The sequence below is a fragment of the Moschus berezovskii genome, chromosome 6 (genome assembly GCF_049115385.1).
Source record: "Moschus berezovskii isolate FMDL1 chromosome 6, NW_MosBer_1.0, whole genome shotgun sequence".
Classification (NCBI taxonomy): domain Eukaryota; kingdom Metazoa; phylum Chordata; class Mammalia; order Artiodactyla; family Moschidae; genus Moschus; species Moschus berezovskii.
The window spans coordinates 49,765,557-49,779,990 of NC_142465.1; the positions used below are offsets into that span (position 1 = coordinate 49,765,557).

Sequence of the window (14,434 nt, forward strand, 5' to 3'; positions counted from 1 at the left end):
GATTTATGTGCAGTAAATGCACTCAACTGGAAATGTCCCATCTTCAAATACTACTTAAAGGCAGCTTTTCAAGACACCATATGGAAGGCACCCAAATCCAATCACCAAGTTACTCATAGCTAGCTCACAATGCTCCAGTTCTCCAAGGTTCACCAGCAAGTTACCTACATGGTGCCATTTTCCCACACTTTTCCTCCTTCGCTAGACTGTAAACTTCTGCGTGTAAGAATACAAGCCACAACACATATCAGGTACTCAAATATTAGACGAATGAATACCACACATCCAGAGTAAATCTTCCCTTCACCTTCAGATACCATCAGATCTAGCTGTTCTGTAAATATACTGAAGGATGAAAGATACTATTCAAAATACTTCACACAGTCACTGAGGAATCTCAGGTATTTATAGTCTAACTTGCTTTAAAAGTACTAGGTGAAGCTATGAAAACTTTCATTCATACAAATTTTCTACTTATTTCTTCAGTAAATGACCCATGCACACAAGAAAAGAATTCAAGAAGATAAGGAAGACAGCTTTAAGATTTAACGCATAACGTTAAATTTAACGCAATTTAACAAATAATGTTTGTCTATAAGAATACTAGCATTTAAAAGGTCAATACGGCACAAGTTGTGCATATACTTTGGTACTGTTTTACATACCGTTCCTGCAGTATCCAAGATTTCAAGCATACACTGCTGTGCATCTACTTCAACTTGCTAGGGGGGAAATTAAGGTAGATCTTCATTTTTTTTCCTGTATATAAGACTACTTTAATATGTATAATATTAATACAATATTTAAAACAGACACAGATTATAGCAACTTTGATACTAATATCTCAAGTAATACATACTTTAACAAAACAGGAGAAAAAAATAGCTGGATAACTAAGGTCTATTGACCCTCAAACTGCATTAAGTATAAAAACCATGAGTTCTCAATTTAATATATCTATAAGATATACAAGCTCCAACCTCAATGTGAATCACTCAGCACTTAATTCTAGAGAGGAAATAATTTCAAATCAGCTCAAAAAATTTTTATTTAATGCAGTAATAGTTCCAATAATGTCAGAAGTAACTACATCAATTCTGCCATACTTTAGACGTACTTTGCTATTGCTTATAACTACATCCCCTTCACTATATTGGAACAAAATTTTTGGTAGCAAGGAAGGAGAGCTATCAAATAAATTATATATCCCTGTTGCACTTTAAACCTAACACTTCCTAGGAAAAAAAGATACAGATGCGGAAAAAAGAGTAATGCTGCCTCAGAGCTGGGGTCCAGAAAGGGTTTCTAGTTTTGGCAGACTGTGGACACAGAAGAGGAATGGAAACACGGTGCCTGCACTGAAGCAGGGGCCAGGCTGGCTGCTTTAGAGTGGCAGGTAATTCTCTCCCTTCTAAATTAAAAATGTCTGCATATTAAGTTTTATTATCACGTGTTATATAAATGAACATAGAAATAAACTTTTCTATTTGAGCAGTGGAACTTTCTCAAGGAGTTGTAAATAGGAAGGTTAGGGAGACTTCTGTACTTACATCTTTGTATAAAAAGAGGGAGTCAGAGTATTCAGTCTTTAGCGGGCAGAAAGCAGGGAGAAACATGGAACTACCACCTGAAATGGATGTCTCAACTCTAAAGTCAATTGCAGCAAATCACAACTTGGGGGTCAGTGTAAACTTAAAATTCTTTGTGAGCAAGGAAGAGAGATAATGCAAGAGGGATTAAGATTCTTGTAAGATGGTAAACATGCAATGCCATGAAATAATCAGATTTGAGTTCTCCCCACTAATTTTATAAATTAACTCAGCTCCTCATCCTATACTCTATAGACAACATTTAATATTTATTAAGCTAAAAACAAGAATTTATGTTTACAGTAAAGTTGAAAGCAAAGGCCTTCTAAAGTAACATACCTTTCTATAAGAATCTTCTATCGTAGGATCATATTTTTCAACAAAAATTCCTTGAACAAACTGTACAGTCTGAAAAAAATTAACATACCATTATACTCCCTCAAAAAGAACAAATGCAAGTCTGCACATCCAAAAATATTAATTTCACATAAGTAGGTACACCACTGGTAAAAAAAAATAACAACAACTACCTTCGAACCTGAGTATTTGTTGGGAAAATTACCTCAGAAAGCTTTTTAAAAATTAATAATCATAACGTTCCTTACTGGGTAGGTCTAAATTTAGAGCTCATATATTTAAAAATTATTAAATGGTTCCTATTTCAGTTTTAGAGCTTAAATGTGAATTTTAATTATAACGTGGCTAATTATTTGGTGAACACACATATGTGCACACTCACAATGCCTTCCCATCACTTTGGATATATTTACAAATGAAAACGCAGTTCATACTCCATTGTACACACTTTTCAGTTTGATCCAGGCAAGTCAAAGTCTGTGCTGGGTGTTTATGTGACAAATAAGTGGCAAAGTAAGATGGTCACTCTGTCTTAAGGTGGGGCTTCACTAAACTCTGAACTATTCACCAAGTTATTTTCCCTAAATTTCTCCCCTTCCTACCTACCGTTGTCAAGTTGTGTCTTCTTTCTTACTTTTCTATTTCTTGATATAAAAAACATGGTGGGACAGTCAAAGGTAAACTTTGAAAAAAGTTTAAAAAATATAGTTATTTAATTTTTGTAACATAAAATTTATATTTTAAGCCAACTCACAATGAAATGGACCAAAATTTATTTCTATCTTGCTCTGAAATGCAGACAGACATAGACTTGTATGTGTTCAAGTCCAAACCAAGCTTAAGTCCAAACTGTATTCTGGTCTGGAATGCATGTTCCAGAGAGAATATGATCTACTCAGATACAACTAAAAGTTGACTAAGTTACAAGAAAAAATATTATATTACTTCTAAAATCAATGAGATTTCACCTTAACAAAAACTAAGTAAAACCTAACACTCAGCAGAAAAAGAACATGTCTTAAGAGTGAATAGCTTGGGTACAGTGAGAATGTCTTACCAGAGCAGATTTTCCAACGCCTCCTGAGCCAAGAACGACTAGCTTATACTCACGCATGGTGCAAACTTGTAAAAGCTAGTACCTTATTAAGAAAAAAAAAAAGAATTCTTAAGTAATCTTTGCATTCATGTGCTTCTTATACAAACAAAACATTCAAGCATTTAAAATGACTACTATACCATATTAAGATGGAGCATTTCATAAACAAATTTACTCATTTGCTACTGGTAGGGCTCTTTATAAAATATCAGATGAAAGAAACTGCAGAATTCTAGACATGAGTCTTAGCCCTATCCTATATTCAGTTACTATAAAATACTTAACTTCTATCAGGAAAAAAGAGGGGGGACTGAAAAACTGCGTTAAGGGGCACTCTATTGGCTAAAAGATGGCAGTGATAGACATGTTATCTCCTTTTCTGAACCACCTGCAATCCTGAATCACAAGGAGTTGAGGTCTACTAAGCATAAGGATATCCCCAATGAATAGCAAATAAAATTCCTGCCCTCAACTGAGCTAACTTTCTGGTAAAGATGAACAGGATAGAGGAGGGATTTGCAAACAAATCCAACTCCCTGTTTTTGTACATAAAGCTTCATTGAAATACAGCCACATCCATTCATATGTGTATTGTCTGTGGCTGCTGTCTTGTAATGGCAGAGTTAAGTCCTTATAACAGAAGCTATCTGGTCCACAGAGTCTAAAATATTTACTATTAACATGAAGCATTCATAGAAAAAACTTGCTGGTCTCTGAGACACATAAATGGTAAACGAGTTAGCAGAGAAAGCTGACAAAATATCTATTACTGAAGTTTGTGTGCGTGTGTGTGTGAGAGAAGGTTGAGGGTGGTGTGTGGATGGGTGGCACAGAGACTGAAAACGCTCAGGAATCACAAGTACATCTCAAGAACATGAGTGTCCAGACTGATAAGTCTACTGAGTATTCAGCATGATGAAACAGGGGAAATCAAATAAACATAAAACCCAAAAGAAATAATCCATAACAAGGCTCATCATTTTAAAATTTCAGCTTACTACTGAGAGAGAAAGAAGATCCTCAAAGTTTCCAGGATGGGGAATAACATGAGAATACAAACCTCCCACATTTCGAGGGAAAAGAATAATTTGCCAATGGCTATGGTACAAAAGTAGCCACCAGACCAGGCTTTAAATCCTCTTCAATCAAGAGATGACAGTTCTTTACTTATAGTAACACAATACCAGGACTGATCTGAACACATTTAACCCACCAATAACCATTTACTTCTGTGACCAGGCTATTATTGATAGACTCTTACTTCTGAAAGTCAATTAAGAATGGACTCACTTTGACATATTTCTTTGTATTAAACCTGTTTATATGTTCTCTCCTTCTGGTCCATACTCTTGGAAGAAATTCTGTGTTCTATCTATCTGGTAGCTCAGATGGTAAAAGAATCTCCCAGCAATGCAGAAGACCCAGACCTGAGTTCGATCCCTAGGTTGGGAAGATCCCCCGAAGAAGGAAGTGGCAATCCACTCCAGTATTCTTGCCTGGAGAATTCCATGGACAGAGGAGCCTGGAACAGGGCTACGGTCCATGGGGTTGCCAAAGGGTCGGACATGACTGAGCAACTAACACTACTACTATATGCCATCCTTTTATTTCTCCTTAGGATGCCGTGTTTAATGCCAAGGATGACTCTTCAGAAATTTCTCCTTCACTTGTGCCTTTATGGATCACTTACTGTATTTTTCTCCATTCCTTAATTGGGGGGTTGGTGGGGGCTGGAAGAGACCAAATTTAAAAAACACCAAAAAAGTCAGTTGCTAACTTTCCCACTTACTAGTTCCTATATTTTATTTCTAAACTTAGTGAACTTATCATTTCCATAGACTTCTCTCCAGTACTGGAACACTGTCTCTGTAACTTCTGTGAACCGCACAGTTCTTACCAGATATTTCATGAAAAAAGATATTAAATAAAAGTTGAACCACCTTTCAGTTTTAAGGATATCCCACATAGTAGTGTACATTTAATTTATGACAAATAAGTTGTTTTCCGTAAATGTGTAACTGAGGTCAGGTTTACTTCTTTTAATGTAAAGTAAATTAATGTAAATCCTATTTTTTAATTTAAAAATAGGATTACTTAGGTGGTAATTCTATTCAGTTCCATGTAGACATTATCCAACCACACAGACCTACATTAATATTTGAGAAATATTTTAAAATAAACTTAGGACTCTAATGAAAGACACCTTCAAATTTGTGGGAAAGTAAGTGGGAAAGTTAGCAACTGACTTTTTTGGTGTTTTTTAAATTTCTGAACCCAGCTAGAGGGACCACGGTAACTTTGAGGTCAATAATTTACTAAACAGCATCCCAAAGAGCAAATCAACTAAGTTTAATACAAACAGACTTATTTCCCTGCATCTTTTATCCTTTAGGTAGCTGGGCTTTGCCACTTTTTGATTCACTTCTTTGCAATTGTTTATAACTTTAAAAAAAAAAGAGAGAGAGACTTCAGTGAACACCCAGCAAAATGCCAACAATCAGCAACTGTCTCACTTGACTGACACTGCTTTTACAGTTGATAATTAATTCATTCCTGCCTTTGAAAGTTTCTGGATCTTTGGAGTTTGAAATTCCCTAAAGACTGTGTACGGAGCAGGCAATGGCACCCCACTCCAGTACTCTTGCCTGGAAAATCCCATGGACGGAGGAGCCTGGTAGGCTGCAATCCATGGGGTTGCTAGGAGTCGGACACGGCTGAGCGACTTCACTTTCACTTTTCACTTTCATGCATCGGAGAAGGAAATGGGTTCTTGCCTGGAGAATCCCAGGGACGGGGGGAGCCTGGTGGGCTGCCGTCTATGGGGTCGCACAGAGTCGGACATGACTGAAGCAACTTAGCAGCAGAAGCAAAGATTCTGTAAGACTAGTAGTCTGCTCTGTTCAGGACAGGCAATGTCAGACCAGGGTAGCTTTTCCTTAAGTAATCAATAAGTTCAGCTATTGAATGGTGTCACTCATTCTTTGACAGTCCACTTAAGATCCTCATCTGGCATCATTCCAAATGATGCCCTCAGACAAACAAGTGTACTGAATGGGCTGCCTGTGTCCAACTTGTTTGTTCTTAGATTTTCCTATCACGTGAGTCAGTAACAACAATGATGGGTACTCCAATCAGTTCCTTGAGCTCACACTGTTAAATCTGTTATTGTAGAATTTATACCAAGTAGGTTTTTGTATAAAGCAATTTAGGCTTTTGATTTTGGCCTGAAGTGTACTATTTAATACGTATTTTTGCTATTAGTTCAGAATTCTTCAGCTACTTGCTTTTTGTTAGTCTACTTGTGCAAAATTTTGTCTCATGTGCTGTTTTGTCCTGAACTGTTTTGTTTACACTCACTGTATAAGGGAGAGCTGTTTGGAATGGATGGACACATAGGTCTGAAAAGCCTCCGGTGAAATTCAAACTGGCCCCACTCACTAAAGGTTGAAGATGAGTACAATCAGTGACCAATTCAGGCAAAGGTAAGTGATGGGCCAAACTTCACCGTGGGTCACTCACTTTCATGACAGCATTACAGGATCATGAACTGTGGGGCTGATTATGGAGCACCTGCCCAACTTTTGCTTGGTCAATAGACCTGAAGATCTGTTTGTAAGAACACATTTGTTAAAAAGAATTTTTTAAACTCTTTCTGTGCTGCTATAATGGTGCACACGAAAGTCCCAGGTGATACTCTCCAGAGCCTCAATAATGATGAAAGGAGAGCCAAGTACCAGGTTCTCACTAGGCTTGCTCCAGTCAGCTTCTGTGATAATATGATAATGAAGCATGATGACAAGAGCGAATTTGAAATCAATGATTGCAGAGTTGAGAAAACTGTTGTGAAACTCACAGGCAGGTCAAACAAGTGTGCAGTGATCAGACCCTAGATCTGAGGTGCCACTAAAAGATCTAGAAAAATGGCAGAATAATATGCTCCTAACCTGTCATGCATATTATAGATGGAAAACATCAGCCCTAGACTCTTCTTAAAATCAGGGAATAAGTGATAGCAAAGCCAGAATGAAAGCTTAGAGATTATTTATTTTTCAGTTCAGTGGATTATACTGCCTTTGGAGTACTGTGTTAGACTCTCAGATAAAGTTGAAATAACTTAAGATATAGAGAGCCTAATTGTTCAATTTACATGGGGAAAGAAAAAGTCATCACAAAATTGGGAAAATGCAAATTGCTTTATTTTTGGAATGCATTGAAATCTTTTTTTCTCTATGATATACCTTCTTTTTTTTTTAAACTTTTGCTTTTCAATCTTCAAATTCTTTTTTTTCTCTACATTCCCCCTTTCTTCCTTTTCTGATAAGTGGGTATTGGTTTGTGATTCTAAATTTTGCTTTTGTAGTTTAGCATACTACTTTAAAAGATGTAATAAATTTAAATTTAACAAGTTAGAGTGCTGGCTTCTTATAATCATCTTTTTCTTACTATAGGAAATATTTAAGAACAGGAAAAAGTAGATCTCAATTAATAAGAAAGAGGTGCTTTCTTATCCATTCATCTGCAGATGAAAGCTTTGGTACATATACACAATGGAGTATTTCTCAGCCATCAAAAAGAATGCATTTGAATCAGTTTTAATGAGGTGGATGAAATTGGAGCCAATTATACAGAGTGAAGTAAGCCAGAAAGAAGAACATCAATACTGTATATTAATGCATATATATGGAATTTAGAAAAATGGTAACCTGAACCCTGTATAAGAGACTGCAAAAGAGACATAGGCATTTAGAACAGTCTTTGGGACTCTGTGGGAGAGGGTGAAGGTGGAATGATTGGAGAGAATGGAATTGTAGCATGTATATTATCATAAGTAAAAAAAAAAAAAAAAAAAGAAAGAGGTGCTTTTATCATTTATACAGATTTATGCCATTATTCAGAGAAGGCAATGGCAAGCCACTCCAGTACTCTTGCCTGGAAAATCCCATGGATGGAGGAGCCTGGTGGGCTGCAGTCCATGGGGTCGCTAGGGGTTGGACATGACTGAGCGACTTCACTTTCACTTTTCACTTTCACACATTGGAGAAGGAAATGGCAACCCACTCCAGTGTTCTTGCCTGGAGAATCCCAGGGACGGGGGAGCCTGGTGGGCTTCCGTCTATGGGGTCACACAGAGTCGGACACGACTGAAGTGACAGCAGCAGCAGCAGCAGCAACCTGTCAGTATGGTTTCACTGAACTGACAACTTCAGCTGGCATCACAGACCATGAAGAAGCAAGATAAAAACACAGCAGAGAAATTCTGGGATTCTTTTTCTAGGGATAATACAAATGTGAAAATAAAATGCCTTGATGGAAAAAAAAATTAAAGCACACTTATATCATATCATACTCCATCATAGCTCAGTTGGTAAAGATCCGACTGCAATGCGGGAAACCCCGGTTTGATTCCTGGGTTGAGAAGATACCCTGGAGAAGGGATAGGCTACCCATTCCAATATTCTTGGGCTTCCCTTGGGGCTCAGATGGTAAAGAATCAACCTGCAATGCAGGAGACCTGGGTTCGATCCCTGGGTTGGGAAGATCCCTTGGAGAAGGGAAAGGTTACCCACTCCAGTATTCTGGCCTGGAGAATTCCATGGACTGTATAGTCCATGGGGTCGCAAAGAGTCAGACACAACTGAGCAACCTTTACTCTCTCTCACTTTCATTTTCACTTTAGATCATATTGAGGAACAATTTACATCCAGTAAACAAGCAGATCTTAAGCATACAGTTAAATGAATTTTGGCATATGCCAATACCTTCCAACCTCAAACACAACTCTCATTAACATTTAAAACACTTCCATCATCCAAACAGTTCCCAATGTGTCTCTTCCCAGTTTATTACCCCAACACCATTTTTTTTGACTCTAGTGATGTCTTTCTTATTTGTCAAGGCCATACCTTTTCTAGGAAAAACTTCTGTGGCTTTTATAAACTTCCAATATAATCTTGACTCTTGCACTTACATCGGTAAATTACAAAAATGGGGACTCTGACAACTACAGCATAACAAAAGGACTTACGGCCAACTTTTAAAATGTAAAAATTAACACCTTCAGAGGAATTATAAACACAGAAAAATTATGAGAAAAAAATAACATTCAACAATCAACTCCTCTAATTGGTATTCCAAAGATTCAAAATAAGATGACTAAGACAGCCTTCCTTTACTCCCCTGCTCAAACCTTTGGAAACCTACTCTCCCTGAACCATTGTCTCTTTATACTTCCCACAATGCCTTTCTATTCCACTTACTCCTTGACCACACCACTGAACTGCACTACCTTTCTTGACGGTTTCTTAGCAAAGAAATCTCTTAAATTGCTAGAGTAGAAGTCAGAGCTGTAGAAACTGAATTTAAAAACTTGTCTAGAATTTAGTTGGAGTTATGTTTAAAGATTTTTCTAAATCTCAGGTTCACCCATATTACTGCTTTATTAGTAATTTGTTCCTTCTATTTATTATTGATAAAAAGCGTAGTATGGATATAGATGATATTTTCTTTATCCATTCACCAGCTCATGGATATTTTGGTTTGTTTCCAGCTTGTGGAAATTATAAATAACATTTATCAATTTAATCTTAGTAACACAAACAATAATTTTAACTGCAGAGCCCTAAGTTCACAGGAAATTGGAAAACTTTTCAAATTTTCAAGTAGGAAATATGAAAATCATCAACAGACTTTCAAATACAAAAACACAGTGACAAAACACATTTAACTTACCAATAACCGGCTTTCTAACAAGGAACACTGATAAGAAGGAACCACAAATGAAGTTAGTCATCCTCTTTCATTAATTTTTTTGCCAATATTTCCTTATATGGACAAAAAAGCAAAATATTTTTATTTAAATCCTACAAAATACCAACTCTTGAGATAATATTTTCCTTAAAAAAAAAAGCCAAGATTGGAACTAATACCTATTTTTCAAATCTGTGCCTTCTACTACACCAGCTTTGAAAAACTGATTACAGATTCTAAGCCAAGGATAAAAAAAGGATTTCATTATGAATGCCAACTCTGACTGGTTGGCGATGGCCATTAGTTCAGTTTTTAAAATTTCATGCATAATTTTAAGATGGGTAGAGTTATATCAGAATTTCAAAGGGGTTATGATAATTGGTGTTTGAGTCACTGAAAACAACTGTTCTCATTCACTGAACCCCAAAGAGGGACAATTTTGACAGCATGGCACAGTGGTTCATGGCATCTACATTTTAAATCCTGATTTTGTATATCTTTGGCAAATCATGAAACCTTTTAGAGCTTCACTTTCCTTACAGGGAAAATGGAGATAGTAATGCCTATATGGTAAGGTTGTGAGATGGATATACAACAACGTAAACTCCACAAAAATGACAATGTTTGTCTTTTATTATATCCCCAGAACCTCAAACAGTGACTGGCATATGAAATGTGGTAATTTCCCTCAAGAGTCCTTGCACATAGTAATAATCAGTAAAGACAGCTTTAAAAATAATTGTAATAGCAATGGTCTGGGCTACTGCTAAATACAGTGTAGCAGAACTGATGTTCCCTCATCTGAGAATAACTGCCTACCTTTTTACCTACCAGTTTAATAAAACACCAAGAAAGTAGGAGGAGCACTGCCATTCAGTTTTTGTCTAGTTTATTAATAGAAAGTTTCTTCTAGGTAGGCAAAAAGATACAATGCATAGCCTAAAACTGTTTTCCAATCATATGTGGGTTTCCACCCTTAATTTAGTCCTCCTATTACTACATCCAGTTTGGAATATGTTATGTTAAAAACCAACTGAACTATATTATAAATTTAGCTATACTTACTATATTCCACTAAAATCTAAGAGGCATTTTTAAAATATATTTTAACAGCTCTGAAACTGGAACGTATCTTATAGGAAACTCCCGCTGTCAATACAAAAAGTAATATATATATATTAATATATACTAATCTATCAGTATTTAGAATAATTTTAAAATGTAATTTTTTTCCTGACAGTTTTATTACTAACAAACAGTAAATTTATAATACACAAATGAAAACTAAAGCCAGAAGGTGAAAGAGGAGTCATGGAGTTGTCTTATAATTGCAGCATGTTATTATAACTTAAAAATGGTGAAATCTGTTGGAATTTTAAAAAAAGGGGGCGTACACGAAGGCAGGCAGAAGGTATAAACTTGCAGTTATAAGTACGTACTAGGGATATAATGTACAACATGATAAATAAAGCTAATAATGCTTATGTTATACAAAAGTTCTTAACAGAGTAAATCTTAAAAGTTCTCATTACAAGGAAAAATACTTTTTTCTACTTTAATTTTCTATCTATATGAGACAATGGATGTTCACTAATTTGTGGTAATCATTTCACAATGTATCTAAGTCAATTCATTATGCTGAACACCTGAACCTTTAACAGTGCTGTACATCAATTTTATCTCAATAAAACCAGAAAAAAAAGGTGGCCGATATATATAACTCAAAAATGCCAAGTTTAGCCAATCACTCAACTCACAATGAATAATAATTATAAAATATTGATAAAAATATTTACTATTCTGTATTACGTATAAATGGGCTTCCCACATGGTGCAGTGGTAAAGAATCCACCTACCTATCAATGCAGGAGACGCAAGAGATATGGGTTTGATCCCTAGGTCAGGAAGATACCCTGGAGTAGGAAATGTCAATCTCCTCCACTATCCTTGCCTGGAAATTTCTATGGACAGAGGAGCCTGGTGAGTTACAGTCCTTGAGGTCGCAGAGTCAGACATGACAGGGCATGCGCGCATATGCATGAACACACATTGCATATAATATTCTTCATTAACAAGACCCAGGGCACACCCAAGGTCAGACATTACTGTCCCTAATTAAGAACTGCTGCTGCTGCTGCTGCTAAGTCACTTCAGTCGTGTCCGACTCTGTGTGACCCCATAGACGGAAGTCCACCAGGCTTCCCCGTCCCTGGGATTCTCCAGGCAAGAACACTGGAGTGGGTTGCCATTTCCTTCTCCAATGTGTGAAAGTGAAAAGTGAAAGTGAAAAGTGTCCGACCCATAGCGACCCCACGGACTGCAGCCTACCAGGGTCCTCCATCCATGGGATTTTCTAGGCAAGAGTACTGGAGTGGCTTGCCAGTGCCTTCTCCGAATTAAGAACTACAAGATTATAAATCTAAAAATCATTGGGGAGGGACTTCCCTGGTAGTCCAGTGGTTAGAGTCTGCCTTGCAGTGCAGGGAACATGGGTTTGATCCCTGGTAGGGGAACTAAGATCCCAGATACCATGGAGCAACTAAGCCTACACGCCACAACTAGAGAGCTCACTTGCAGAAACTACTGAGCCCAGGCACCACTAGAGTCTGTGTACCACAACAAAAGATCCCGCATGACACAACCAAGATCCCATGTGCTGCAACTGAGACCTGATGCAGTCAAACAAACAAAAAACACTGGGGAAACTTTAAACACCATTACAAACTGAAAAACAGATGTAGTAAAAAAACCTCTTGGCTCTTTAGTTCATGTTGACATTTACTGAAGACCTACTCTGAACCAAGAATTGCGCTAAAACCTGAGAATTAAAAAGGAAAATCTAAGAAATGGCACCTTCTATCAAGATTACTGTATTACAGCACTCAATATTCAACATGCATATATGAGTTCCTTCTACATGTTAGGCTTTGTTCCAGGCAAACAGAATAAAGCAGTGAATAAAATACCCTGACCCCCAAATTTACAGTTGGGGAGGGTGGAGACAAAATCAGTATAAAACATGCTAATTATTGGGGGTAGGAGGAGACGGGGACGACAGAGAATGAGATGGCTGGATGGCATCACCAACTCGATGGACATGAGTTTGAGTGAACTCCGGGAGTTGGTGATGGACGGGGAGGCCTGGCGTGCTGTGGTTCATGGGGTCGCAAAGAGTCTGACACGACTGAGCGACTGAACTGAACTGAAGGAGAAAAAAGTATAAAACTAGTTAAGGAAAATAGCAAGGAATGGAGAAATTATTTTACTCAGGGAGGTAATGAAGGACTTAAAGTACTATTTAGCTCAGTACTCAGTCATTTCAACAAATTGATATTAAATCTTATTTTCAACAAAAGATTCTGTCATCAGGCTTTGTTCTGCTCAGTATTTTTTTTATTTATTTTAATTGGAGGCTAATTACTTTACATTATTGTATTGGTTTTGCCATACACTGACATGTACACCGGGGCAGATTCATGTCACTGCTCAGTATTTTTAAATCAACATCTTTGGTGGGGTGATGTTCAATTAATTTGTGGCTGAACTTAAATTTGGATTTGAGATAGCTATAGACATTTGTTTAGGATAAGAGAGCTCAAGACTTCAATGTCCCTCCTTCCTTTGCTAATTGGGGTATAAATGGGATTTCTGGAGGATTCTAAACATAGCTGGTCTTATGAGGTAGCATTATTCAATATGTACAAAATGTCCCTTGGTGATTTCCTTTGCTAACTTTATATAGGAGGATATTCATTATTATCCCGCACTGTAGAAAAAAATAACACATGGATCAGGACAGAATGTTCCTGACTCACAAATACTTGGGATGCAGTCCTTAGAAGGGTAATGTCAGAAACATCCGAAATATTTTCACACTATCTCAGCCCATAGGGACTGTTCCTCTTTCTGACAGGCTGCTAGGACTTGATTATACACTCTCTTGTTTTGCTTTCTAAGAGGAAACAAAAGGTTGTAGAAGGCAGTATTATCTTGTGATTAAGAGGCTTGGCTCTATTTTAGAAGTTGAAGGCATGTAAATGCCTCCAGCAGCAAGGTGTTATATTAGGGAATCGTGTGGATTATGGCCAAATAAAGTGAACATTTATACAGCTAAAATCATTCCAAATCTAAAAACTGCGAATATTGTGAAAGCCAACACACTTATTTGAGTTATGGAGACCTGGACTCTGGGCCACCAGTTTTTTTACTTCTGAACTAGATGAACTTTAAGGTCCCTTTCAATTCCAAAATGTATTGTTACATCAAGTTTTGAAGAATTATAAAGAGAAATAACTTTTTTAAAGTATCCTAATGTTATACTTCTCCTTCTTAATTAGTATAACTGTCCATTAAACAACATGGGTTTGAACCATGTGGGGTCCAATTATTTAAAAAAATAAATTCATATCACACAACTGGAGGTGGGCTGACTCCTTGGATGCTGAGGGCTGATTGTAAAGTTATACTTGAATTTTTGTCTGCCGAACCTTCATGCTATTCAAGGGCCAACTGAAATTCTGTTTTGGTAATAAAATTTAATGATAACGTAAATATTCTTTTCCTAACTACATAATGGAGGTTTAATATTATACACATTTTAGAATTATCTTTCAAATATAATACAGACAAAGCTAAATAAAAAGGC

At 36.9% G+C, this 14,434-nt stretch overlaps 1 protein-coding gene across 3 annotated transcripts in view; it reads right to left on the minus strand.

Annotated features, from left to right (window-relative positions):
- Positions 1–14,434, minus strand: part of RAP1B (RAP1B, member of RAS oncogene family) — a 44,993-nt gene that overhangs the window by 6,985 nt on the left and 23,574 nt on the right. For all 3 annotated transcript variants that reach the window (XM_088837013.1, XM_055396784.2, XM_088837014.1), the window contains exons 2-4: positions 3,004–3,085; positions 1,929–1,997; positions 666–722 (exon numbers count right to left, since the gene is read on the minus strand). In XM_088837013.1, coding sequence (XP_088693139.1) covers positions 666–722; positions 1,929–1,997; positions 3,004–3,060 — 183 coding nt within the window. In that variant the 5' untranslated portion in view covers positions 3,061–3,085. The remainder of the gene's footprint in view (positions 1–665; positions 723–1,928; positions 1,998–3,003; positions 3,086–14,434) is intronic.